The following is a 25,519-nucleotide window of genomic DNA, read 5'->3' on the forward strand; positions in this document are numbered from 1 at the left end:
TGCCAATTTTGCCAATGTTTTAAATTGCTATTTAAAAACTTGGTATTCAAGTTTTTAATCTTTAAACTAAGAGAGTGAACCTCTTTCGTGAACTGCTTAAAATCATTCTTAATCACCCTAAATATTTAAGTAGAAAAGGGAGTAAGATTTTTTTTTTAAAAAATCACGCTCTTTTAATTTTCTGAAGACAAGTTTTGTCTCAAAGATAGACCTCACAGTAAAGGGTGGGGAAAGGTTTTGGAAAAAAAGAACTGCTAATCTTTCATACCTACTAGGTGATTGATACTCTGCTGCTGCTGCTCCTTCTCTTGTTTGAGCCGACATACTGCTTGGGTGAGTGACTCTATAATCTAAAAAAGGCAGAAAGGAGAACCAGAGCCATAGAATCAGTAAACATCTCCTAATTACATGTTCCGAAAACTTCCCAAAATGAATAAGGCTTGAAAAAGCACCTAAATTATTAGAATTTTGGTATTTATAATTTCCCTCCTCTGCAGCTCCTTTCCACTTTGAATTTAATTCTTCCTTTCTTGGCTACCATTCATGGGCTTTACCTCTATCCTCTTCTAAATATGGCCTCTTTGGTGAACTAAACTATGGGAATAATTGGACCAATCTGAACAATTGCCTGATTCATATATAACATTAAGACAGTTTTTACGTCAGGTGCAAACAACAAGAACCCTACGTTGTAAGGCATTTCAAACTAGCTACATTTACTTCTATGCCTATTCCATACGAAACTTCCCAGACTGGTAGCTTTCACGTGGGAAAGACTAGATAAGGTTCAGGGCATTCAGGGAGGCAGGGGGTCAGACCTTGCCCTGCTGTGTTTACATGACAAATCCAAACTAATTTCCCGATTGGGATGGTTGCTCTCCAACATTTTCAAACGCATAATCTATTAATAAGCCATAATATTTTGGCCCAAGAGAATGTTAAGCTATGATAACTGGACTCACACATCGTACCCAAACAATGTGGATGCAAATTTACTTGGCTCAAAGGCTACATTCATATGAATGTCAACATATCCAAAATAGGTCACTATAACACTAAAAGAATCCAATTCCAGAGGAGGTAAACATTGTTATGCTGCAAAGAGGTGCTTTAATCTCTACAAAGCTTAAAGCTTCCATCTGAATCTTAAAATTTCCCCATCCACTCTTAAAAATGGGTTGGAGTTTTGACTCTGCCTACTCTAGAGGCAGAGTACAAATACTTTGGCCACCTAATGAGGAGGAAGGACTCACTGGAGAAGAGCCTCATGCTGGGAAAGATTGAGGGCAAGAGAAGAAGGGGACGACAGAGAATGAGGTGGCTGGATGGAGTCACTGAAGCAGTAGGCGTGAGCTTAAATGGACTCCAGAAGATGGTAGAGGACAGGAAAGCCTGGAGGAACATTGTCCATAGGGTCGCGATGGGTCGGACACGACTTCGCAACTAACAACAATAACAACAACTCTAGAGGACTTCTGGATGCTATAAAAGTAGTGTTGGTGGATTGTATAAGCCGTACATTTTTTTGCTTTCTGCACTGTACCTAAAACATAAACAATGTTATAACTTAGCATTATGTATGAATAAGACTAATAATACTAAACAGTAGTTTGGAGGCCAGACCTATCCTTTTTGAGCACAATTACTCAACTGTTTTAAAGCATATGACACTTCATGTTTTGTTGAATTGTTTTAATTGATTAATTTGAGATCACCAAGCTATAGACAATTTCACAACCTTAACAAAGAGAAAACAAAATCTGTACGCATCTACATATTTATGTCTGCCCCACAGAAAAGAACTATGTATTGATGCAGTATAAGTTACCTGGGCTTGTGAATGTAGTTGCTGGCTGATAGTTGAAAGCTCCTCATTGGCCATTCTACAGCACAAGTGAGTTCCACATGTGAAATGCAAGGGTGGTAGTCCAGTCTGTGGCTGAGTCAGAACAGTACTCTCAATATTTATTCTGCCCACTAACAAATCAGCTGCAGGGGTGGAAAATAATTAATTAGACTAAGCTTGCAAGCATGGAAGCAACAGTGTTATTTTATTTGTTCTAACTGCTAAATATAAATTCCAGTTACATTAATAATAAATAATTTTGTTCCTTTCATCTTCCTTTATTTTAACTACTCCATAAGCAGGCAACTGGATCTGTTGAGATATTGATCATTATCTCAACTGTATTGCGTAAAAGTCAGAATGTTTATATTTTCTTCTAAATTTTCTATTTCAGTCAGCTTTATGGTTCAAATTTAGACACAGAAATTGTTTTTTTAGTCCTCACTATCATTCTCTTTCAAAATTCATTTTAGCGTTTTAATGTTTCTCAGTTATTATTTCTAAAAAAAACCTTTTTTATCTACTGAGAACAGTAAAATCTTTACTCAGGCCCTTTCTTCTGTCTTATCTTTCAGTTCTCTTGATGGTTATCCTTTTGTTATACAGGTGAAACTCGGAAAATTAGAATATCGTGCAAAAGTTCATTTATTTCTGTAATGCAACTTAAAAGGGGAAACTAATATATGAGATAGACTCATTACATGCAAAGCAAGATAGTTCAAGCCGTGATTTGTCATAACCGTGATGATTATGGCTTACAGCTCATGAAAACCCCAAATCCACAATCTTGGTAAATTAGAATATTTTGAAAAGGTGCAATATTCTAGGCTCAAAGTGTCCCACTCTAATCAGCTACCGTATTTTCCGGCGTATAAGACGACCCAGCGTATAAGACGACCCCTGACTTTTGACAAGATTTTTAAGGTTTTTCGTCTTATACGCCGGAAAATACTTACATGCCAGTTGCCAAGTGTCCGACACAAGCCCGATTCAGATTCAGCCCCATCTGATGCAAATGGTGCAAAGCCACGTGCTCTTCCAGGCCAGACTCTGCAAACAGCATGCCAGAAGCCGCACGGCCAAGCGCGGTTCGGCTTTGAGAAAGCATTTGCAGACGGAGCAGCCACCGCGTCTGGAGCCAAGCCCCGCCCAGGAGACGGTTGGCCAGGCGGGCCCGGAAGACGCGCTAGAGAGCCGGGCTTGGGGCGGCCATGCCGAGGCCGGGTGGTGAGAGCCGCTGCATGATCTGCGGGCAAGATGGGCGCCAAGTACCGCTGTTCCGCACTGTGACCAGGCAAGCGATTCTTCCGGTCGGCGCGGGTCAGGCGGTGCCTCGGGAGGAGCAAAGGTGCTCCCTTCCTACTGTCTGTCGCGGACTATGGGCGCAACATTCAGCGGGGCCCCTCTTCGCAGCACGCCGCACGGGCCTCACCTGTCTCCCCATGGACGCGCCTCCCTCGCTACGGGAGCCACCCCCGCCATCCCTGCATGCCACAGACGCAGGCCCACCTTGACTCGTCGTGAGCCTGCCTTCCGCGCGTCGGCTGCTTCTTCCGACCGTCCGACGCCGCGTCCGTCTCTCCAGCGATCGCCGGCCTGGCTCGGAGGCAGGGTAGGCTCACGAAGAGGAGGCTTCTCCCTCCCGTCCGAACCCCGGTGGCGATGGCGACAGCGGCAGCTCAGCTCCAAGCCATTCCGTCCACTCGCCCGATCCGATGAGTGATTGACACACCGATGCCCAGCAGCTGGCTAGCGCATGCGCACGCGCAGGACAACTCTGCCAGGTCTCGCCTGGTGCCAGCGGGCTCTGTGGCGTCCTTGACCGGGACTGGACCCATCCGGGCTGCAGTGCCTAGACGCGGTGTGGGCTGGGAAGTTTGGCGGTGACATGCTGGCTGGGAGGAGGCTTTGGAGCGCGTTGCCAGGGACTGCAGATCAGAGAGGTGAATAATATTTTCCGGCGTATAAGACGACCCGGCGTATAAGACGACCCAACTTTTGAGACGATTTTTATGGGTTAAAAAGTCGTCTTATACGCCAGAAAATACGGTAATTAAGCCATAACACCTGCAAAAGGTTCCTGAGCCTTTAAATGGTCTCTCAGTCTGGTTCAGTAGGAATCCCAATCATGGGGAAGACTGCTGACCTGACAGTTGTGCAGAAAACCATCATTGACACCCTCCATAAGGAGGGAAAGCCTCAAAAGGTAATTGCAAAAGAAGTTGGATGTTCCCAAAGTGCTGTATCAAAGCACATTAACAGAAAGTTATGTGGAAGGGAAAAGTGTGGAAGAAAAAGGTGCACAAGCAGCAGGGATGACTGCAGCCTGGAGAGGATTGTCAGGAAAAGGCCATTCAAAAGTGTTGGGGACTTTCACAAGGAGTGGACTGAGGCTGGAGTCAGTGCATCAAGAGCCACCACACACAGACGGATCCTGGACATGGGCTTCAAATGTCGTATTCCTCTTGTCAAGCTGCTCCTGAACAACAAACAACATCACAAGCGTCTTCCCTGGGCTAAAGAAAAACAGACCTCGTCTGTTGCTCAGTGGTCCAAAGTCCTCTTTTCTGATGAGAGCAACTTTTACATCTCATTTGGAAACCAAGGACCCAGAGTCTGGAGGAAGAATGGAGAGGCACACACTGCAAGATGCTTGAAGTCCAGTGTGAAGTTTCCACAGTCTGTGTTGATTTGGGGAGCCATGTCATCTGCTGGTGTTGGTCCACTGTGCTTCATTAAGTCCAGGGTCAACGCAGCTGTCTACCAGGAGATTTTGGAGCACTTCATGCTTCCTTCTGCAGACGAGCTTTATGGGGATGCTGACTTCATTTTCCAGCAGGACTTGGCACCTGCCCACATTGCCAAAAGCACCAAAACCTGGTTCAATGACCATGGGATTACTGTGCTTGATTGGCCAGCAAACTCGCCTGACCTGAACCCCATAGAGAATCTATGGGGCATTGCCAAGAGAAAGATGAGAGACATGAGACTGAACAATGCACAAGCGCTGAAAGCCGCTATTGAAGCATCCTGGTCTTCCATAACACCTCAGCAGTGCCACAGGCTGATAGCTTCCATGCCACGCCGCATTGAGGCAGTAATTGCTGCAAAAGGGGCCCAAACCAAGTACTGAGTACATATGCATGCTTATACTTTTCAGAGGTCCGATATTGTTCTATGTACACTCTTTGTTTTATTGATTGCATGTAATATTCTAATTTACTGAGATTGTTGATTTGGGATTTTCATGAGCTGTAAGCCATAATCATCACAATTATGACAAATCACGGCTTGAACTATCTTGCTTTGCATGTAATGAGTCTATCTCATATATTAGTTTTCCCTTTTAAGTTGCATTACTGAAATAAATGAACTTTTGCACGATATTCTAATTTTTCGAGTTTCACCTGTATATATTCAATTTATTATCTCCAGATTTAAGTCTCTCAAATCATCCCATTATTTGTATTTTTCCTTATTCATGTTGCAGCTTTCTCATGGCTGTTTAAACATGGAAGTATTTCCTTTTAAGTATTCAGTTGGTCTCTTTATCTCATCTAAAAAAAATATGAAGATTTATATTTTTTCCCTCATTCTTCCCCAAAACCCAGTATCCGTTTTATAGTTACTCTTCTCTACTTGTAGGTTAATTATTATTTCTTTCTTCTCTTTAATCGTGTCTGATTTTCAGAGACTGCCTAGACAAATTCTTTCAATTTTCTTGGCAATTTTTTTCCAGAAGTGGTTTGCCATTGTCTTCTTCCTATGGATGAGAGAAAGTAACTAGCCCAAGGTCACCCAACTGGCTTTGTGCATAAGGTAGGACTAGAACTCACAGTCTCCTATTTGTAATCTGATGCTTTAACCACTGTACCAAATTGGCTCCCTAAGGTTAATTATAGTAACTTTTAATTGATTATTCTTCACTAACTCCTTTCTAGCTAGCTCATTTCCTTTAGCCTCATGTTGTTTTGTTAAGATTGTGGAAGAAAAAAATTGTTCTGCCTTGGTTGGTTAGTAACCAATAACCTGAAAATTTGATTAAATTTCAGTTTTAGAAACAAAGCCTCAAATTAAAAAAGGAAGAAAAGCAAGATGGGGTAAATAGCACTGCCACTGATTAGATTTAGTAAACATTAAGAATTCTCTGTCTAAATCAAACCAAGTTCTGCCTCAAGGATAAAGAACCTATGTTTCCAGATGATGCTATACTGTACTTCAATACTCTCCTTACATAGCTGCCTATTCAACTTCTAACACACCAGTCCCTATAATGCTATTAAAGCAGGGCACCTAAATCATAGCCATCTTTTGTTTGCTTGAAAAATATATTTTCTTGAAGTATATCCTCGGAAGAAACATACCATTAAAATTCTAGCAGGAGTTTTTTTTTCTCCCTTGCTGAAAACGTTTTGCAATGGAACAAATTATACAAATCTCTAAGAAGTATTCTGAAAATATACAGAACATGTCAATCACTTTTACCTTTGGAAGAGATGCTGTCTGTGTTTAGATGTTCCTGCAAAAGAGAAAGAAACAAGATGATTAGAAAGTTACCACATATTTCAAAACACAATTTGGAAACAATTATGAAACAAAAATGCAACTTCAAATTGGTATCAAATATGAGTAAGTTTTGTAAAACCGTTTGAACAGAAAGTATTAGATAGAATGTTTTCATTTATTATATCACTTTAATTGGCATGCAATTGGAGAAAATGTATTCAACATAACATAAGCAAAAATAACATTCATTTGTAACTTCAAATAAACATTCTTTCCTCATAAAAAGAATTCAAAATTGTTTCATAACCACTATCTCAATATATAAAATAATGCTGAATATATCAAATCAACATTAAATATAATTAAAATAGTTAATTCAAGCCTATAAATAAATGGTTTAACAGTGGGGAAAATACACAATAGGACCGATCTGAATGAAATCAGTGTTTTATTTATTTAGCCACATCAGCCAGAAAGTCAATGAACAGCATTATTATATAACCATTTTTTACTTCATTATACTTCCAAAATCTCAATGTGCTTTACACTACATTCAATGTAAAATATGGAACACTACTAATGCAAGGCAAAGAAACATTACAACAATAGCAGTCTCAGGTCCACTGTCCATGTTCTTAAGGTTTTTAGAATAACCACTTTGCAAACAAGGTAGTCTCTTTGTACCTCAGGGACAAGGCGTTTCATAATTCTAAAAGTCTGTGGAGTATTTTTTTCCCCTGGAGACTAGATGTAAGCTGATATAGGGGTGGTTGGTAAATCCCTAACTATATGAACATGTATAAGGGATGAAGATTTCTCTGAGATAACTCAGACCAAACTACACTATCAACTCCCCAGCACTTTTTCATACCACTGATGACAACTGCAATACTGCAAACATATGGAGGGCCGCATATTCCCCATCTGTTCTACTCAACAAAGCCCGTAGCTTATGTTAAATCTTGATACATCTCTAGGAGTCTACATAATTAATTCAATACAAATCTAATGGGAACAAGTCAGAAAGAGGTATTCAACACTTTCCATTACCAATGTAAAGGTCAGTGTATCATCCAAAATATTGTCATGTTGCTCTACTGTTTGAACTGAGCATTAAAATAGTGGTCTCTTTAGTCAATACTGAAATATTTAAATATGACCTCAATGCAGATGGCAGCATGTAGCTGAACAAGCAGGACGGGTGCTACCAAGTACTTGGATGGGAAACTTATCACAAAACATATGCTGTGGACTTTCCAGGCTAGTAGTTGAAAAAACACCCTAGAAGAAACAATTAAAAACAACTTATGTACTGTTTTTAACAAGCTGCACATATATGTCCCTACAAAGTCACCAGGAGTCAAGCCTCAATTAAACACTTTATCTTTTCCTTTATCCTTTCCCTTTTTATTTTGGCACTTATTATAACTTGTTCACTTGCCCGATAGTTGCAAAAGCTTGGTGGTCAAAAGTTACAGTATTAAAGACAGTGGTTTGGGTTGGGGTTTTTTTGGTTTTTTTGGGGGGGAAACCATCAACATCTTTTCACTTACCAGAATACATCTCCTAAGGTGTTTTTGTATCTACATATTTAGGATATGTTTAGCATATGTGTGTGCATACAAACAGAATACTCAAGCACCAAATATTTTTCACCAACAGAGTAGAAAAACAATATATTGCTCTGCAGCTTAACTTGCCTTAATTTTGGCCATGTTGCTGTCTGTTTCAACCAATATAGAACTGAGTCGTGTGTCCCAATCCATGCTGTTGAGGAAAAAGATGCCTTTTAGAAATCCACTGGTTACCAGTTTGTAACCTTGGGAAAATCTTTGGCTAGAAAAAGAGTATCTGCAAAAGCAGTCAGAAAAAATGTTTATTTTTCCGCTGTTATCTTCACAAAAATATATCGTAGCACAAAAATAATGTCATCACAAAATGAGGACTTGAAACTGCAGGTCATTCTGTATAAAATCCGCTGCAAATTTTCTGCAAAGCAGCTGAAGCGTACCCAATATAGAAAATACCATTAAAAGAGTATAAACATATACTCTCCAGAATTTTTTTCAAGGTCCCAAAATAGATGGAGAATGGGAACTATGCAAAATATTTGTAATATGTGAGAAGTATCTCTTTAACGTTCAATGGATGAAAACAGTTTTAAAGTAATAATATTGGTGTACAAACTGAACAGCATAACCAAGTATTAAGAAAATGTTAGTATGTGGTGATGCATTTCAATAAAATGGACTGAAATACTACAGTGACATTTTCATGTTGGGAAAGGGACTCACAACATTCTTTAAATCATCAGACCCAGATTTTAAACTACATGCTTCAGAACAATCTTTATTTTTTAATCAAAAGATAAAACCAGGTGGGTTCCTTTTCTAAGAGCGACTGGGTAATGCTACCTCTTTTTACCTGCAGGAAAAATTAAAAGTTGCTTATATTGGGGAACAAATTCTTTTCCTGAGTACTTTACACCACACGATAAAGACGTTTTTATGACAGGGAACAGCAGAACCCAACTTTCAGTAATACTAGTTGGTTGAGTTCACAGAACTACTTCTGGGACTGCCCTGTATTGGCGCCTTACCAGCAGGCTTGTGTGCAGAGGTTTATTCAATGAGTATTTTCCTGATAAGGTGCACCCACAGAAGAAGAAATCTTAATTTTCCAAACGTCAATTGGAAGGGGAGGGAAGAGAGCGAAGAGGAAATGGGAAAGATTGCCAAAAATTCCAGTTGTCTTCCGGGTGAGATTCAAGGTGTTAGTAATGACCTACAAAGCCCTACGTGGCATGGGTCGGGAATACCTTGGGGAGCACCTGCGGCCGGCGTCAACTTCCCTCCGCGCAGTACGCTCCCACAGAGAGGGCCTCCTCAGGGTGCCACCGGTCAAAGAATGCTTACTGGTGGCCCCCAGGGGGAGGGCCTTCTCTGTGGGCGCGCCGGATTTATGGAACCATCTTCCGGTCGAGCTCCGGATGGCGCCTGAACTCCGCTCCTTCCGGCGCGATCTTAAAACCTACCTTTTTGAACAAGCTGGCCTGGCCTGATGGGATGGGGTTGGGTTTTATAAATTGATCTTAACTTTTTAATCTGTATTAATTTATTACGGGCATTGCTGTTTAATTACTTTTTAATTTTTGTATCTTGTTTTTTATTATGTATTGCCCTGTTCACCGCCCTGAGTCCTTCGGGAGAAGGGCGGCATACAAATTAATTAATTAATTAAATAAATAAATAAAAAGGGAAAGAAAAAAAAACAAGGACTGCAGGAGATGCTTATTTCTCGGTTCCTCCCACATGATGGTCTGGAGAACCCCCTTACCTGGGGCTGGGAGACCAGACAGAGAGGACAAGTTGAGAGCATACAGGAAAGAAGCAGCCATCCTTTGTCTACCCCAGGGGTAGGCAACCTCGGCTCTTTTATGACTCATGGACTTCAACTAAGCTTGTAAGCCGCCCTGAGTCTTCGGAGAAGGGCGGGATATAAATGGAATTAAAATAAATAAATAAATAAACTCCCAGAATTCCTGAGTCAGCTATGCTGACTCAGGAATTCTGGGAGTTGAAGTCCATGAGTCATAAAAGAGCCGAGGTTGCCTACCCCTGGTCTACCCTTCCCGCCACCGTGTTGACTCCACCTGCTTTTCCCCTCTAAGCCAATAGCGCCAGGGAAGAAGTGCGAAGCCCGCAGCCATTGTGCCAGCGAGTAAATCTAAATGGATGACGAGCGATACGGTTTCTCCCCCCCCCTCCCTTCCTCTCGAATTCCTTCAAAGCCGGCCGCCTTTTGAGGAAATTGCATCCACCGACTCCCCATCCGAAACGACCCAATTAAGCCGCCTCTGGCCGAGTCAGTGACCCAGGCCAGCCCCGCTTCCGAAAGCCTTTGGGGGAAGGCGCCTTCACCCTCGCTCACCCTCGGCTCTTGCAGCCAGCCGACGGAAGAAAAGCGGCGGTCGGGGGGGGGGGGAGACTCGGAACCGGCCTCGGGAGGCTTTTAGGCGACGATCCAAGCAGGAAGCAGCGGCCGCTCCGCTCCGCCAAAAACTCCGGGCGATTCCGCAGACTGCAAAGAGCCCGAGGTTGGCCGATTCCGCCTTCCGCTACGCCGCGAAGGCTTCTGGACGGGAAAGTCCGGGCGTCCCGTGATTTTAGTCTTGAGCTGGGATGTTACTGGCCAGGCCGCGATCGGGGACGTCCGGGGGATATAACCGAAGAAGCTTCTCGCCGTAACTAGTCGCGGGATACTCGGAAGAAGGACGTCGCCGGCAGTCGCCCTCCCACGTACCCTGGATCGTTGTACACCTCTGGCCGCGCCGGGCATGTGGGCGAAGGCCTTTCGTGCGTCGCGAAAACTACATTTCCCATAGGACCTAGCGGCCGAGCACCATGGAGTTACATGTGGTCCACCTGGAGAGAAAGATCCGCGACCTCCTGGAAAATCTGGGTTTTGAGATTTATCCGTTTAAGGTACCGCGTGCATGTTAGGGGCAAGAGCGCTCAGTTAAGGAGGGAAATATATACATATATACATACACGCACACACATATAATTGTTCTGTACTGTCAGGCAGAAAGGCGTAAGTTGTGGCTCACAAAATATGTATTAGTCCAGGGGTCTTCAAACTTGGCCCTTTTATGACTTGTGGACTTCAACTCCCAGAATTCCTCAGCCAGACAAGCTGGCTGAGCAATTCTGGGAGTTGAAGTCCACAAGTCATAAAAGGGCCAAGTTTGAAGACCCCTGTATTAGTCGAAAAAGGTGATACCAGACTTCTGATTTTTTTTTTGCTTGTAGAGTAGACCAATTTTTCCCCCCTCCCCCCCCCGTAGATCAATACAGCTCTCCAACTATAGTATTTAGAGAGTTTCCTTTCCTTGACGTAATGCAGTGCTTATAATATTAAGGAATAACCGTCGCTGTGTGAGTGTGGGTGTAAGAGAGAGAGGAAGGCGATTATTGATTTACTATTTTTTGGACTTTCCTACGCATTGGACGTATTTTAATTACACATATGGGAATTCATATGTGATATAATTGACAATCTTTTAATATTCGTAGAAACAATATATGAGGCCTCAGAACATTTTGCTGCAGCATAATTTGGCAGTTTTAGGTGAGTTACAGGTAGTCCTCAAACTCCAACCACAATTGAGCCCAAAATTTCAATTACTAAGGGAGACAGTTAAGTGATTTCCCCCCACTTTATGACCTTTCTTGCCACAGTTGTTAAGTGAATCACTGCAGATGTTAAGTTGGTAACCCGGTTGTTAAGTAAATCTGGCTTCCAAAAGCATTTGGGGAAGGTGCTTTCAGAATAACTTTCTGAAGTACTATCAAACCTGTGGCATTAAGAGGAAGTACTGTTGATAGGTATAAAATTAGAGATACGGCCAATAACAGCTTATATGGAAATGAATATCAAATAGCAAGTTAAACATTTATGCTGAGCAGGTAAATCGTTTCCATAGATGCAGGTCCCACCTGTAACCAATGGTGCAGTGGTTAGAATGCAGTATTGCAGGCTAACTCTGCCTACAGTCTGGAGTTCAATCCTCACAGGACTCAAGATTGAGCCTTCCATCCTGCCGAGGTTACTAAAATCAGGGCCCAAATTATTGGGGGCAATATGCTGACATTGTAAACTGCCCAAAGAGTGTTGTAAAGCACTATGGAACAGTATTATATGTCTAAGTGCTATTGCTATTGATTGAATAATCTGGGCAGTCAAAATAAAATTGTACATACAGTAAATTGCTGTTTCTAGTTGTTTCTTCTAACATTTGAAGAGCTGAAAGACTTAGAGATATTCCTATTTCTAATTTAAAAGGGAAGTATTTTATTTGCATTTTCTAACAAGTCAAATAGACATTTTTCCAATCAAGTTGATTATAAGCTACCAAATATGAGAAATTCTTCACCAAATTATTTAGGGTATCCAACATGTCAGATAAACAAATTGTGTCAAATGCCATTTTTAAAATAGTGCAAACAATAGGAATGTGATGCCAGTTCTGCAGAATTTCTCTGTTTTAAAATCAGCAAAGCAACCCTATTATCTTGCCACAAAGTTGCCAGCCAGTGATCATATGAAGTAATTATATTATAGTTTGACTTAGCCAAACCAAAACAATAAATACCAGTGCAAATGGGACATAGAAATCCAAATGACTAGGTTTTATTCTATTAAAGTTCAGAACGTCAACTATACACACAGCCATAGTGTTCTATATAACAATGTTTTTTTTAAAAAAAACATTTTTAAAAGCAGTAGTGCTCCCTGTAAACAGGTTTGAATTCTTTTACAGAAGCTGGCTTCTCACTGAATCAGGAGCTAGTCATAAAAATATGCAACACATTAACCCCTAGTTAACTGAACCAAGGGTTCCTGAATTAATACAGATGTCTCCACTTTTTGTAGATAATCATATATTTGATGATGCACATAAAGTCCTGGCATCTCTGAATTCAGGTTCATCAAGGTAGCGTAAGGGAGGACTAGATTGCAATTAAAAGAAGCATACTACTCTTCTAAGAGCCAATGTTAATATTTTTATTGAATGGTACACTAGGAAAGAAATGGGCAATGCAAGCTTGAATATGGAATGAATAAAAGTCAAAGGTAACAAATCTGAATAAAGTCATACCTGGGCAGAAATAATTATTTTAGAGGCAAAAAAGGCAGAGGTAAAAAAAAGGCAGGTCCTTCCTGCACATATGATGTAGGAAGATTGTAGAAAGGAAAATACAAAATGGGCATATCATGGCATAGGTCCAAATGTAGATGCTAAACCATGATTGTATAAAGTGGTGATTTGTCATTAAACAAGAGGACACTTAACACTCACCTTTTGTTCATTGTCAGCTCACAGTGTACTATATTGTGGTTTGTTAAATAAGACTCAATAGCTAGATTCACATAACTCCCAAATCTGTGATTTGCAAACTTAATGTGACATGTTCAGTCAAAAATAAATAAATTATATTATGAATTAGTGCAATTTATAAACCCAACCTTGACTTCTTGCATCGTTTGAATAATCTCTTACAAGTTTTCTTTATTCAAATGCAGGCTTACTCTCCTTGGTTTCTGGGGTGCACCAGTTCTTGCCTCAGCAGAATATATCTTTATGGTTTTTCTTTGGTACCAGATTTCATGGTCCATCACAGAAGTAGTAATAGGAATTAGCATCCTTTTTCTTATCTCAAGTGCTGAGCTGAGTCCTTGTAATATGAAGTCTTTTCAGCTTCCATTTAGAGTTCAAGACTTGCATACATTAGAACTATATGATGGTAGGTAGGACCCCATCAACTAACACAGACTGACAATGATCAATTGCTAAATCCAAGCTTTTCTTGAACAGTTTCAGAGATCAGTTTGTAGAACCAGCACCCATTAATAGGCTTGCCCTCCTTTTTTTAATTGTAATTGTTTGTGGAGGACTTTGCAAATGTGCATTCATCTCTCCATTTCTTAAGCTAAAACAAAAAAGGAAACGGCTTCATTATGCCCTTTTCTCCTGATACTGTTCTCTTGAACTTCATTGGAGGGATCAGCCTCCACCCACTCAGAAAATTTTGTTTTTTCTTACACGGCAGACAAGGAAAAGAAGATTGCTTCCCTAAAACCCAGTTGCACAGTAGTTGTTTATGTCATGGTTCCGATGAATAAGACAAATCAACAAGTGATTAATGTACAGTAGTGGGTAGTATAATCACAGAAAGGAACTTACCCCTTCACTCTAAGGAATTGTAATAATATCTGTGGGTAGTGTATTTGTAATGTTCCATGTGTCCATCTGTGATCCTGGAAAGCAAAAACATACGTGTTTGGCTAGCAGTAGCACACTTTGCTTCAGCATGTTATGTGAATCATACTGCAGTGGTTTCAAAATCAGAGTTTATGACTTAATGTGTTATACAAACACTTAGGCAAGTGAGGTTTAGTGAATAAACCATCGGCAGGGAAACTAAGGCTTGGCAAATGTGAATTATGCCATTCTACCCCAACTCTGGGAAACACTGCTAGCTACTTTGAGGGTTTACTCAAAAGTATAGCTTCCATTGATTGCAAGGCCTGGGGGAAAATGAGAAGGTTATCCAAAATAAAGCTTTCCTAAACTACCTGTATAGTAGCTTTCTCCTTATAACTTCAGCTGAAAAATCCTGTCCAAATGTTTGTGGAATCCTAACACAAGGAATCTATGGTAGAACATGGTTTCTGGGGGAAAAAAGATTAGCAATCTGCGCTATTCTCTTGGTCATAATGTTTGTACAAGATCTTCCATTTTGAGCAATGTTTTCATAATAATAATTTACTTTGCCCAGTTGCATGGCATTAAATTATAAGATAGTACCATAGCATAGGCTTGGATGAACAAAACTTGTCAGACTAAAATGTCATTAGTATTTTGCAGCTAAGTCATGCAAATAGCATATGACTTTTTTCTAAGGCTGAGGTTGTTTTAAGCATGTGAAACAAAAGGAAAGGGAATAAAACTCTATTCAGCTGAGTAAGGGGGCTTCATGGCAAAAGTTTATGTGATGGTATGGTTGGATTAAAATTAGCCCAAATTTTATATGCTGGCAGTGCAGACACAGGAAGAAGGAATGAGCAAGTCATTATGACCAATGTACCACCCCCCATGGTCACCTGAACACAGTTCTGGTGCTTGGCAGCTGGCTTGCATTTATGACTAGTTGCAGCATCCTGTTGTGACATGATCACAATTTGCAACCTTTTTTGCCAACTTCCAGCAAAAAATACCCACTGAAGAAGTGGAGTCACTTGATTCTGTGATTTGCTCAATGACTGTGATTTGCTTAAGAACTGTTGTTAAAATTGGAACAACCAGATCTCTGCGGCGCTAATTTTTTTAGATGCTGAAAAAGCTTTTGATCAATTGAATTGGCAATTTTTGTTGAAAGTTTTAGATAAAATGGATTTTGGGGAAAAATTTTTGCAACCGATTAGGGCATTATATCAAAAACAAACTGCCCGAATTATAGTTAATAATAGCCTGACAGAGGCATGTAATATTGAGAAGGGCACAAGGCAAGGGTGTCCGTTATCGCCCTTGTTATTTGTGTTAACATTAGAGATATTATTGGTTAAAATACGGAATTCGGAAAAAATTAAGGGGATACAAATTAGAGATCAGGATTATAGATTGAGAGCATTCGCAGATGATCTGGTTGTTACAGTGACCCAGCCAGAGAACTCTGTTGTGGACCTGATGGAGATAATAACATAATATGGGAAGGTTTCTGGATTTAAAGTTAATATACAGAAAACCAAAATTTTGGCCAGAAATATGACAGTTTCGCAAAAGGCTCTCTTAGAAGGATTAACTGGATTTGAGATTGTTAAAAGGGTTAAATATTTGGGGGTGCTTTTGTCGCCCTCTAATACAAAGTTATATAAAAATAATTATGAAAAACTATGGGGGAAAATTCAAAAAGAATTGGAGAGTTGGGAAAAATTGCAATTGTCTTTGTTGGGACGGATTGCAGCAGTGAAAATGAATGTCCTGCCTAAATTTTTATTTTTATTTCAAATGATACCTATTCTTAAGAAAGACTCTAATTTGGAGGAATGGCAGCGAGGTATCAATAAATTTGTGTGGGCAGGGAAAAAGCCACGAGTTAAACTTAAGATTATGCAGGATACTCGTGAGAGAGGTGGCCTTAAAATGCCCAATCTTAAACTATATTATGAAGCTGCTGCATTAGTAGGAATAAGTGATTGGATTAATTTGACACAAGAGAGATTATTAAATCTTGAGGGCCACGATTTGTTGTTTGGCTGGCATGCATATTTGTTGTATGACAAGAAGGTAGACAATGTGTTTAGAGTGCATATTTTAAGACAGGCATTGCTGAGAGTTTGGAAGAAGTATAGACATAAGTTAGATTGCAAGATACCACTGTGGGCAATTCCAAAACATGCAATAGAAAATATACATGCTGGTTTCAAACATGATGTGACTACGTACAAGGAGATCCTAAGTTTGGAAAGAAATGTCTGGTGTTTGAAATCATATAGCCTCTTGCGAGAAGAGAAGGTTGTTCAAAACTGGTTTCAATATACTCAGTTACGGGCCAGGTGGAAAGAAGACCAGAAAAATGGTTTTACAATGACTGATGAAAATTTGATAAAGCAAATTAGAAATCAGGGTCCAGCACATATTAAACGGATATATCTTGCATTGATAGAGATTGACTCAGAAACAGAGCTTGTTAAGGATTGTATGATAAAATGGGCCCAAAACATCCAGGAAGTTATCACAATGGACACGTGGGAAAAGATTTGGGTGAGGAACGTAAAATTTACACAAGCTCAAAATCTAAGAGAGAATTTTTACAAAATGTTTTACAGATGGCATTTAGATCCTAAAAAGCTTGCAAGTATGTATCCGAATTATCAGCCTAAATGTTGGAGGTGCGGTGATGAAGATGCAACATATTTTCACATATGGTGGACATGTAAAAAGGTTAAGGCTTTTTGGATAAAAGTCTGGTGGAACATGCAGAAGATTTTTAAACAGAGGATAAAGTTTTGTCCGCAGCTTTTTTTGTTGGGAATAATTGCAGATGCTACAGTTGTGGACACCAAGCTGATGTTGAATTTAATTACGGCAGCAAGACTTTTGATAGGTCAGTATTGGAAGAAAGAGGAACTGCCGACCATAGAAGAGTGGACTTTAAAGGTTTCCGACCTGGCAGAGATGGCGAAGATTTCGGCCTATTTGAAAGATCACTCGCAAGAACGCTATATTATGGAATGGAGAAAATGGATTGAGTTTATCCAGAACAAGTATAGGGTTAAGAAGTTTTATGTAGTATTTGAATAAGTCTTCTTTCTTTTTTTCTTTTTTTATTTTAGTTTCTTTATATATATTTAATATTACTAAGGCTTGTTTTATCCTATATAAGCTAGAGAGTGATGGATTTTAGAGTTTATAGTTGTTAGTATATGATTGTTTATGATTGCTTTTTATATATATACCTTGTATTTAGCTCTGGGAAGTTGGGGGGGAGGGGGGGAGGGGGAGAGGTAGGGGGGGAGAAGGGAGGGGGAGGGGGGTTTTAAAGGAAAATTGTATGTTAAAACTTTTCAATAAAAAAAAAGAACTGTTGTTAAAATTGTTACAACATCAGGTCCAACTTGACTTAAAACCATGATGACTTATGACAGGAATTCTGGTCCCAATTGTGCTTGTAAGTCGAGGACTACTGTTATGATTTACTGAACACAAACTAGCTGATTGTGTTATGTCAACCCAGCCCATGTAGCCAGTTAATAGTTTGCTGTGTGCTTATCTAACATGCTTATCCATGGTTAATTTACACTCAATTATAAACTAGCCAACTAGTCAATCATACCGGGGTTACACAAACACTTAACCACAAACTAGCCAACCACATTGTAGTTTTGAGTTTTATGTGGATTTGGCCCATCTGATGTCAGCATATCTGACCTTTTGCTTGAATAAAATTGTTTATATTGGCAAAGTTTCAACAGCTACCAGGATAGGTGTTTCATCCTAGAGTTGAAAGGACAGCACAATTTAAACGTAGGCTTGTACTCACAGTGGTACAAAGATCTTCAAATCATTTAATCCTCATTTAGATTTAGAGAGAGAAGGGAGAACAAAAGCAAGATGCTATCGCTGAGTAGAGATCTTCCTATTCATGGATTATCCAATTAGCCCCCTTTTCTGTGTTTGAATGATATACTATATACCAGGGGTGTCAAACTGCCAGCCCACAGGCAGGATGCATCATAGTGAAACTGTACTCACCCCATTGCCAGCAATGGCAAAAAAAGTCGCGATACGCCACAGCACCCCTGCTATATACTGTGACTTGGAGTCAAATTAGGTACATGTTAGAACCATGCGACTTAACCCAGTCATGTAGAAATAAGTTGCAGGTAATAAGAATTTTTACAACAAAAAACGTCTGTGTGACTTTGTGAAGCACACAGAATCTTTACCATCTTCTCTTCCCAATTTGTTTCTCACCCACAAAGCTACAATATGCTGTGTTCAAATCAGATATTATTGGAACATATTACTGAGAATTGCTTCATCCCCAGTAAAAACTTCATGCTTCTTTTTTTAAAAAAGGGGTTTTGTTTAGTAGAATACAAGCACCTACTTTTAAAGTTGTATGCCAAAATGCACTCAAAATTGCAATCATATCTCTCTGAGTAAATAAGTATCAGATTGCAGTCTGATTTTTAGACCATTAGTACCTGCCTTCAAGTAGCACTTTCAAAATGTGTCTGGTAATCTCCTGCTTATGACCCCAAGTGTTTTGTTTGTCTTTTAATTCATCTTTGGGTATGAAACACATAGTTCAATGGAGGCCCCAAGCTTCTTGCTTACTTCTGTTCACATCCCTTATGACATCACAAGAAGCAAATACGCTATGTCATTAACTCACATCAGAGGTTGTAAACCCTAAATTAATTCCAGTTTTCAAACAAATCAATTAGTATTCAAAATTAAAATTTAAATATCTACAGTTTCATTTTTTGTATTATTGATGTTTGCATTGTAAAATCATAGTTTGAAGTTATTTAAATTCACGTTTCCTAAACTTACAATCATAATTTGGTCATTAATACAGATGCATCAGAAAGAACACTGGTGGTCCTGTTAAAAGCTTATCTTGGCTAATTAGGTTGAGATAATGATTACTGTTTTATTTAGTCCCTCCACACTTTTATTCTGCTAACTAGTTCTAGTATTAGCCTAACAGATAAATATGCAAACCAGCTTCCCATTTCTCTGTTTCTATTCAGGCCTTGAAAGATAATTGATTTTGAAATTTTGGAAAGCTGCATCTTAGGAAAAACATGCAGCTGTTGTTCAGTTTCTGTGTGTTTATCTGGTCTTTTTTAAAATACATCCCAAAGAACCAGATTATGGAGTAAAGAGGTCTGGAACTTTTTTGATTGTTTAAAAAAATGTAACTGCTACTTTTTTTCTTCTTTTCAACAAGGAAACTTCCTGCATTCAGACTTTGCCATCCAGTCATTCTTAAGAGGCCAATCTTCCTATTCTTATAGCTTTTTTCTCTCTCTCTTGAAGGTAGGATGGTACAATGAGGTCCTTGCTCCAACTTGGCATTTACAGTATTCTGACGATACTCTGGCATTTGTAGTACTTAGCATTCCTGCTATGTTTGATAAGGCATTCAAACCCTTCCTGAAGAAACAACTGAAGAAGATTCACGATCCAGTGGATCAATGCATTTCTTATCATCTCTCGCTGGTTAGGAAGGTAAGACTCCTCTGTTCCTCCCTTTGGTCTCCATGCCCCCTCTGGTCCGCAGAAAAACCTCACCACAGAACCGGTCCCTGGTGCCCAAAAGGTTGGGGACCTCTGCAGTATCCTATTTCTAACAGTAGGTAGCCATTACATCCACGCACACAACTAAGGCCTATTATTTGCATTTATTCAAAGGCAAACTCATGGTTTTGGCATCTAAACACAATGCTGGCATGGTTTGGCAATGCCTTTTCTGACCCAGACAAGCATGTCCTGCTCTGATATGTAACAAAAGCAAGCTTATGGACTTTCGTTCTATTTCACTCCTACAGGAGGTCTGTGGCTGATCTCTAGTGCATGATTTAGCATTATGTGTTAACCCGAACAATTGTAGTTTATTCATGAAACTGTGACCAAGAATACCATAGTTTTGTATGTTCTGCAATCTCAGCTAATATGTCTAAATATTCACTCACTTTTCTCAGCCCTCTCTACCTCATGTGGAGTTACTATGAAAAAAGGTAGAGAGAGAAAGCATGATATATGCCTCTTGGAACTGCTGGATGAGCAGTAATATGAATCTAATAATCTAACGGATTATCTAGACTCGTACCAATCGGGCTTCAGGCCCGGGTACAGCACAGAGGCGGCATTGGTCGCGCTGGTGAATGATCTCTGGCGGGCTCGGGACAGGATGTTCCTCTGTCCTAGTCCTGTTAGATCTCTCAGCGGCTTTTGATACCATTGACCATGGTATCCTACTGCGGCGTCTCAGGGGGTTGGGAGTGAGGGGCACTGTTTTACAGTGGTTCTCCTCCTACCTCCTGGGCCGCTCGCAGTCGGTGTTGACGGGAGGGCAGACGTCCGCCCCGAGGCCTCTCGTTTGTGGAGTTCCTCAGGGATCGGTTCTCTCTTCCCTCTTGTTCAACATCTATATGAAGCCACTGGGTGAGCTCATTCGTGGTTTCGGGGTGGGGTATCATCAGTATGCTGATGATACCCAGCTTTTTCTTTCCACCCTGAACCAACCCAGTGATGCCCTCGACGTGATGTCCCGTTGCCTGGAGGCGGTTCGGGTTTGGATGGGGAGAAACAGGCTTCGACTCAATCCCGCCAAGACTGAGTGGCTGTGCATACCGGCATCTCGGGAGAACCAGTTTTGTCCATCGTTAACTATGGGGGGTGAGGTGTTACCCCCCGTTGATAGGGCTCACAACTTGGGTGTTCTCCTGGATTCACGGCTCAGTTTGGAAGATCATATAGGAGCCGTGACCAGGGGGGCTTTTGCCCAGGTTCGCCTGGTGCGCCAGTTGCGCCCCTATTTGGACTGAGATGCCCTACACACAGTCACTCATGCACTCGTGACCTCCCGGTTAGACTACTGCAACGCTCTCTACATGGGGCTGCCCTTGAGGACCACTTGGAGGCTTCAGCTGGTGCAGAATGCGGCTGCGCAAGTTGTGATGGGAGTCTCCTGATACTCCCGTGTAACACCTCTTCTTCGCGAGCTGCATTGGCTTCCAGTTGCCCTCCGGGTGAGATTCAAGGTGCTGGTGATGACCTATAAAGCCCTAAATGGCTTGGGTCCGGACTATCTAAGGGAACACCTGCTGCCAGCATCAACTTCCCATCGTCCTGTGCGCTCCCATAGGGAGGGCCTCCTTAGGGTGCCGCCGGTCAGGGAATGCCGGCGGATGATCCCCAGAGGGAGGGCATTCTTTGGAATGATTTACCTGTGGAAATCCAGACTGCCCCCGACCTGCGCTCGTTTCGCCGGGACCGGAAAACCTGGCTTTTCGATCTATCTGGCCTGGACTGAGGGGTTTTTTAGTTTTAAGTTTTAACATTGTTTTATTGTTGGGCTATTATTAATTTAATTCTTTTTAATTCTATTTTTATCTTAATTTATATTGTCTTTTAAATATTGCCCTGTAAACCGCCCTGAGTCCTTCGGGAATAGGGCGGTATAGAAAACTAATTAATTAAATAAATAAATAATAAATTCAATTCTTATCCATACATATTAACATTTTCTTTAATACAATATTATGCTAGCTTACCAGTTATGCTACATATAATTGTTGATAGTTTTAATAGTTAATAGAGCTTTCCTGATTTTTCTTGGGGCTGTAATGCTTTCCATAAATTTAGGCAAGCTAGAATTAGGTTAGCAGATCCTTCGTTTCTTTTTTAAAAATAAAATCAGTATTTCTTTTCCTGCTTTCCACTCATTCTACAGAAGGCCAGTTTTAGTGACCAGTTGCTTGTTTTTGTAAAAGGGTAACAGTATTACATTTGAATTTTTTAAAAAGCTCTGTATATACCAGTGAAATACAGGTATTTGTTTTTTATTTGCTATTTAGCTCTGAAGCTTCTTCTCTTGTCTTTTATTTAGCTGTTTAATTGTTCTTATTAGGTGTGGTCATAATAAAAAAAAAGTCATAGAGTGAGTCGGGGAAGTAAAATAGGTAGATGAATAGAATTAATCAGCAAAGGACCTTGAAGCATTTTACAATATTTGTTCTGTTATAGAAATGGAAGTGTTATTGGCTAGTCTTTACAATAGACTTCTATAATCTGGGTGTCCTGGCCAGAGATTAAGGGAATTCTATCCTGATGTATCTGGAGGCATCAGTCTGAAAGGCAGCATGAGATTGTTGCTATGGGAATGAATAAGAGTAGAATGCCACATGGCAAAAGCAAACAATACATAGTTGGCATTGTACAGACCACAAAGCACTTATCAGGCCCAAGAATCCAATATCATAGAGAGGCTAGAATGACAGCAAAGAATCAGGCTTTTCTGTATATCTTTGCTGCCATCTCTTTGTAAGCTGGAATTTTGCAGTTCAGATATGATTGCTCTGGTATATCCATGAAAATAACTAACGGCTATGGTAATTGCATTAGATTAGCTGGCTGGAGAATTCTGGGAGTTGAAGTCCACACATCTTAAAGTTGCCAAAGTTAAAACAAACACTAAGTTAGATCACTGCACTTTAGGGAAACGCACATCTTCATTTTTATCATTAACAACCTAAATAAAAGAGACAGCATATCTTTCATAGTTCTGATTGTATTTTAATTTGTAGAAGTCATAGTTATGTTTCTAATTTTATTGTGATGATATTACACACAGATGATTTAATTCACTTTAGGCTAAAGGTGAAGGATAATTTTTCTAAATATTTGAAATTTTGATGAGGGAAAAAACTAGTACAAAGGTAAATGTTATTTATACTGTATCTGCAAGCAGACACAAACAAACATCCTTCTTAAAAACCACATGTTTTCAACATGTAACAACTTAAACATGCTTTTCCATATAATAAGAGAGAGAAATATAGAAAATTATCTTTCTGCGCAAATCTTCCTTAGGAAATTGTGGAGCAAATAGTTACCTCAGACATTTGTTTTAGTTATTATCTTTGCATCAAACTCACAATATGCTGATGCAATTGAGAGAAACACTTTGTGGAGTTTATAGCTTTGATTCTTTTATAAGGAAAAGCATATGATCGTAAGCTGTCCAGAGTTACCCTGAGGTGAGGTGAGCAGCCAATAAATTTTGTATGTATGTATGTATGTATGTATGTATTTATTTATTTATTTATTATAAATAAATAAATCCATCATAATGCCTTTATGTCATGGGACATTTCACTTTTTGTGGCTTTTCTTCCAATTTAAAAATGGCTTGACAGGTGTGCAAACACAACAATACATCTTTCCATTATACGCAGACCTGCTGAGTGGTTGCTTCTACACACAGAGGCAATTATGGCTGTTAAGTTTCTGGCATAGGATAATTTTCTTTGCTTTAATTTGGTTTGCTCCAATATCCCTATTATAACCAGGGTGATAGACTTTGCTTGGCTATAGTTAAGTTAGTGCTATATAAAGGTAATTACCAATAAATTTGACCCTTCAGAGTAGTTTTTCTTGTTTCTCCACTTTCCGGTACGGTATTTAGAATGTTAAAATTCAAATTGATATCATTCAGCTGCCTCAGTTTAATATGTATGCAAACAAAAAATAATGAAACCTGTGTGTGGAGACTTTTTTTTTTACTTTAGGATTGTTTATAATCCACTTACTGAAGGTCTTGCTTCTTCTACACATGAGAAAACCTATGAATTTCTTAAAAGGATTGATGAAATAATTTGTGGAATCCCAAGATAAAAATCAACGATACCTGAGAGAATACAATGTCATGTATGGTATTTCAGATCTTGCCATTGTAAGACGTTGTAACTTCCTCATCACCATTTCATGTCATTAGACAAAGCAGGAGTTTGTAGAGATGGTTCGTACATTTCTACACATATCTGTAGCCACTATTCCTTTACATTGCAGGTTCATTTGTAATGAAAACTCTTCTTTCCAGAACCTTGCTGACCAGAATATGGATATCATGTATGATTATGAGGTCCTGTCCAACCGGAAGCCCAAATTCCTGGCCCAGACAGCAGCACACGTGGCTGGTGCTGCCTACTTCTATCAGAGAAAAGATGTACATCAAGATTCCTGGGGAGAAAAAGTAAGCAGATTGGGAACAGCAGGGAAGGTATTTTTCTTTGAGAACTGATGGGTCATTCCTGAGTTATCAATTCAGGAGGATCAAGTATATTTTGCAGATTGTGCACTGTACCTGATTTCCTCTTCCATTCTACCTGTATTATTATCAAGCTTGCATCTTACACCTTGTAACTACATACCCAGTTCCATGGGTATGTGCAAGACTATTTGCTTCCTTCCCTTGGACAGGTTATAAAATTGGAGATCAGTGTAATACAGTTACCTTTCTTTAGTACAATATGTTTGTCTGTGTCTGTGGAGATTCTCAGTCACCCAGGTCATGGTTGTCCCAAAGGTGGTTTTTCAGGAGGCAACTGGACTTTGTTGATTTTCTTTGAAGACTCTTTTCGCTTCTCATCCAAGAAGCTGCTTCATCTCTGACTTGATGGTGAGGAATGGAAGGATTTATATTCCTTGCAGACAGCTGGGCATTTGCATTTTTTTAGAGAGTCATTGAGGTCATTTGGAGGTTTATCTGTGTCCTCAGGGTCACCTGAGTAGTGCAGATGTGGGTGGAGCCTTCTTGGCTGAAGGATGTTTTCTGCCCTGTGTCCCTTCACGGTTGAAGACAGGCTCAGGCTGTTGGAGATGAGTTTATGTGGTCTGAATCTCAAACTGAAGCGCAAATGGTTCCTGTAGTCTGCAATGTTTTCTGGAAATCCATTCATACTCCTGCACCATTTGAAGGGTGTTCGTCCCAAAGTGCATAGCTAAATGTCTGTGGAGATTCTCAGTCATCCAGGTTATGGTTGTCCCAAAGGTGCTTATTCAGGAGGCAACTGTACTTTCTTATTTTCCTATCATCCAGTTAGAGCTGAAGAAGCTTCTTGGATGAAGAGCAAAAAGAGTCTTCAAAGAAAAACAAGAAAGTCCAGTTGCCTCTTGAAAAAGTAACTTTGGGATATGTTTTGTTAGGTTTTTCAAATACCGTATATACTTGAGTATAAGCCGACTCGAGTATAAGCCGAGACCCCCAATTTTACCCCCAAAAACTGGAAAAAGTTATTGACTCGAGTATAAGCCGAGGCTGGGAAATGCAGCAGCTGGAGGCTGGATCCCCCTGCTGAGATGAGAGAACGGGGTGGCAAGCCGCCGAGAGAATGGGGCGGTGGAGTGCTCCGCCGAGAGAATGGGGCGGCTTGCTGTTCTCTCGGTGCAGCACGGCAGAGGCTGGATCTCGCGAAAGAAGTCTCCGCTGAGCGAGAGAATGAGGCGTCTCGGCGCCCATTTTCTCGGTGAAGACTTCTTTCAGGGGATGCAGCTTCTGCTGCCCCTTTCTCTCAGCTGCCCAGTGG

The 25,519-nt window shown here is 40.3% G+C and overlaps 2 protein-coding genes across 2 annotated transcripts in view; one reads left to right on the forward strand and one right to left on the reverse strand.

Annotated features, from left to right (window-relative positions):
* Positions 1 to 10,675, reverse strand: part of LOC310639062 (uncharacterized protein) — a 20,908-nt gene extending 10,233 nt beyond the window's left edge. Inside the window, exons 1-5 of the mRNA XM_083360454.1 lie at positions 10,273 to 10,675; positions 8,053 to 8,119; positions 6,332 to 6,365; positions 1,829 to 1,989; positions 269 to 350 (exon numbers count right to left, since the gene is read on the reverse strand). Of these exons, the coding sequence (XP_083216580.1) occupies positions 269 to 350; positions 1,829 to 1,989; positions 6,332 to 6,365; positions 8,053 to 8,118 (343 nt within the window). The 5' untranslated portion in view covers position 8,119; positions 10,273 to 10,675. The remainder of the gene's footprint in view (positions 1 to 268; positions 351 to 1,828; positions 1,990 to 6,331; positions 6,366 to 8,052; positions 8,120 to 10,272) is intronic.
* Positions 10,606 to 25,519, forward strand: part of MMACHC (metabolism of cobalamin associated C) — a 23,280-nt gene continuing 8,366 nt past the window's right edge. The window contains exons 1-3 of the mRNA XM_083360456.1: positions 10,606 to 10,836; positions 19,467 to 19,658; positions 24,034 to 24,186. Of these exons, the coding sequence (XP_083216582.1) occupies positions 10,756 to 10,836; positions 19,467 to 19,658; positions 24,034 to 24,186 (426 nt within the window). The 5' untranslated portion in view covers positions 10,606 to 10,755. The remainder of the gene's footprint in view (positions 10,837 to 19,466; positions 19,659 to 24,033; positions 24,187 to 25,519) is intronic.

Source organism: Vipera ursinii (assembly GCF_947247035.1).
Source record: "Vipera ursinii genome assembly, chromosome: 3".
In the NCBI taxonomy this organism is placed as follows: Eukaryota; Metazoa; Chordata; class Lepidosauria; order Squamata; family Viperidae; genus Vipera; species Vipera ursinii.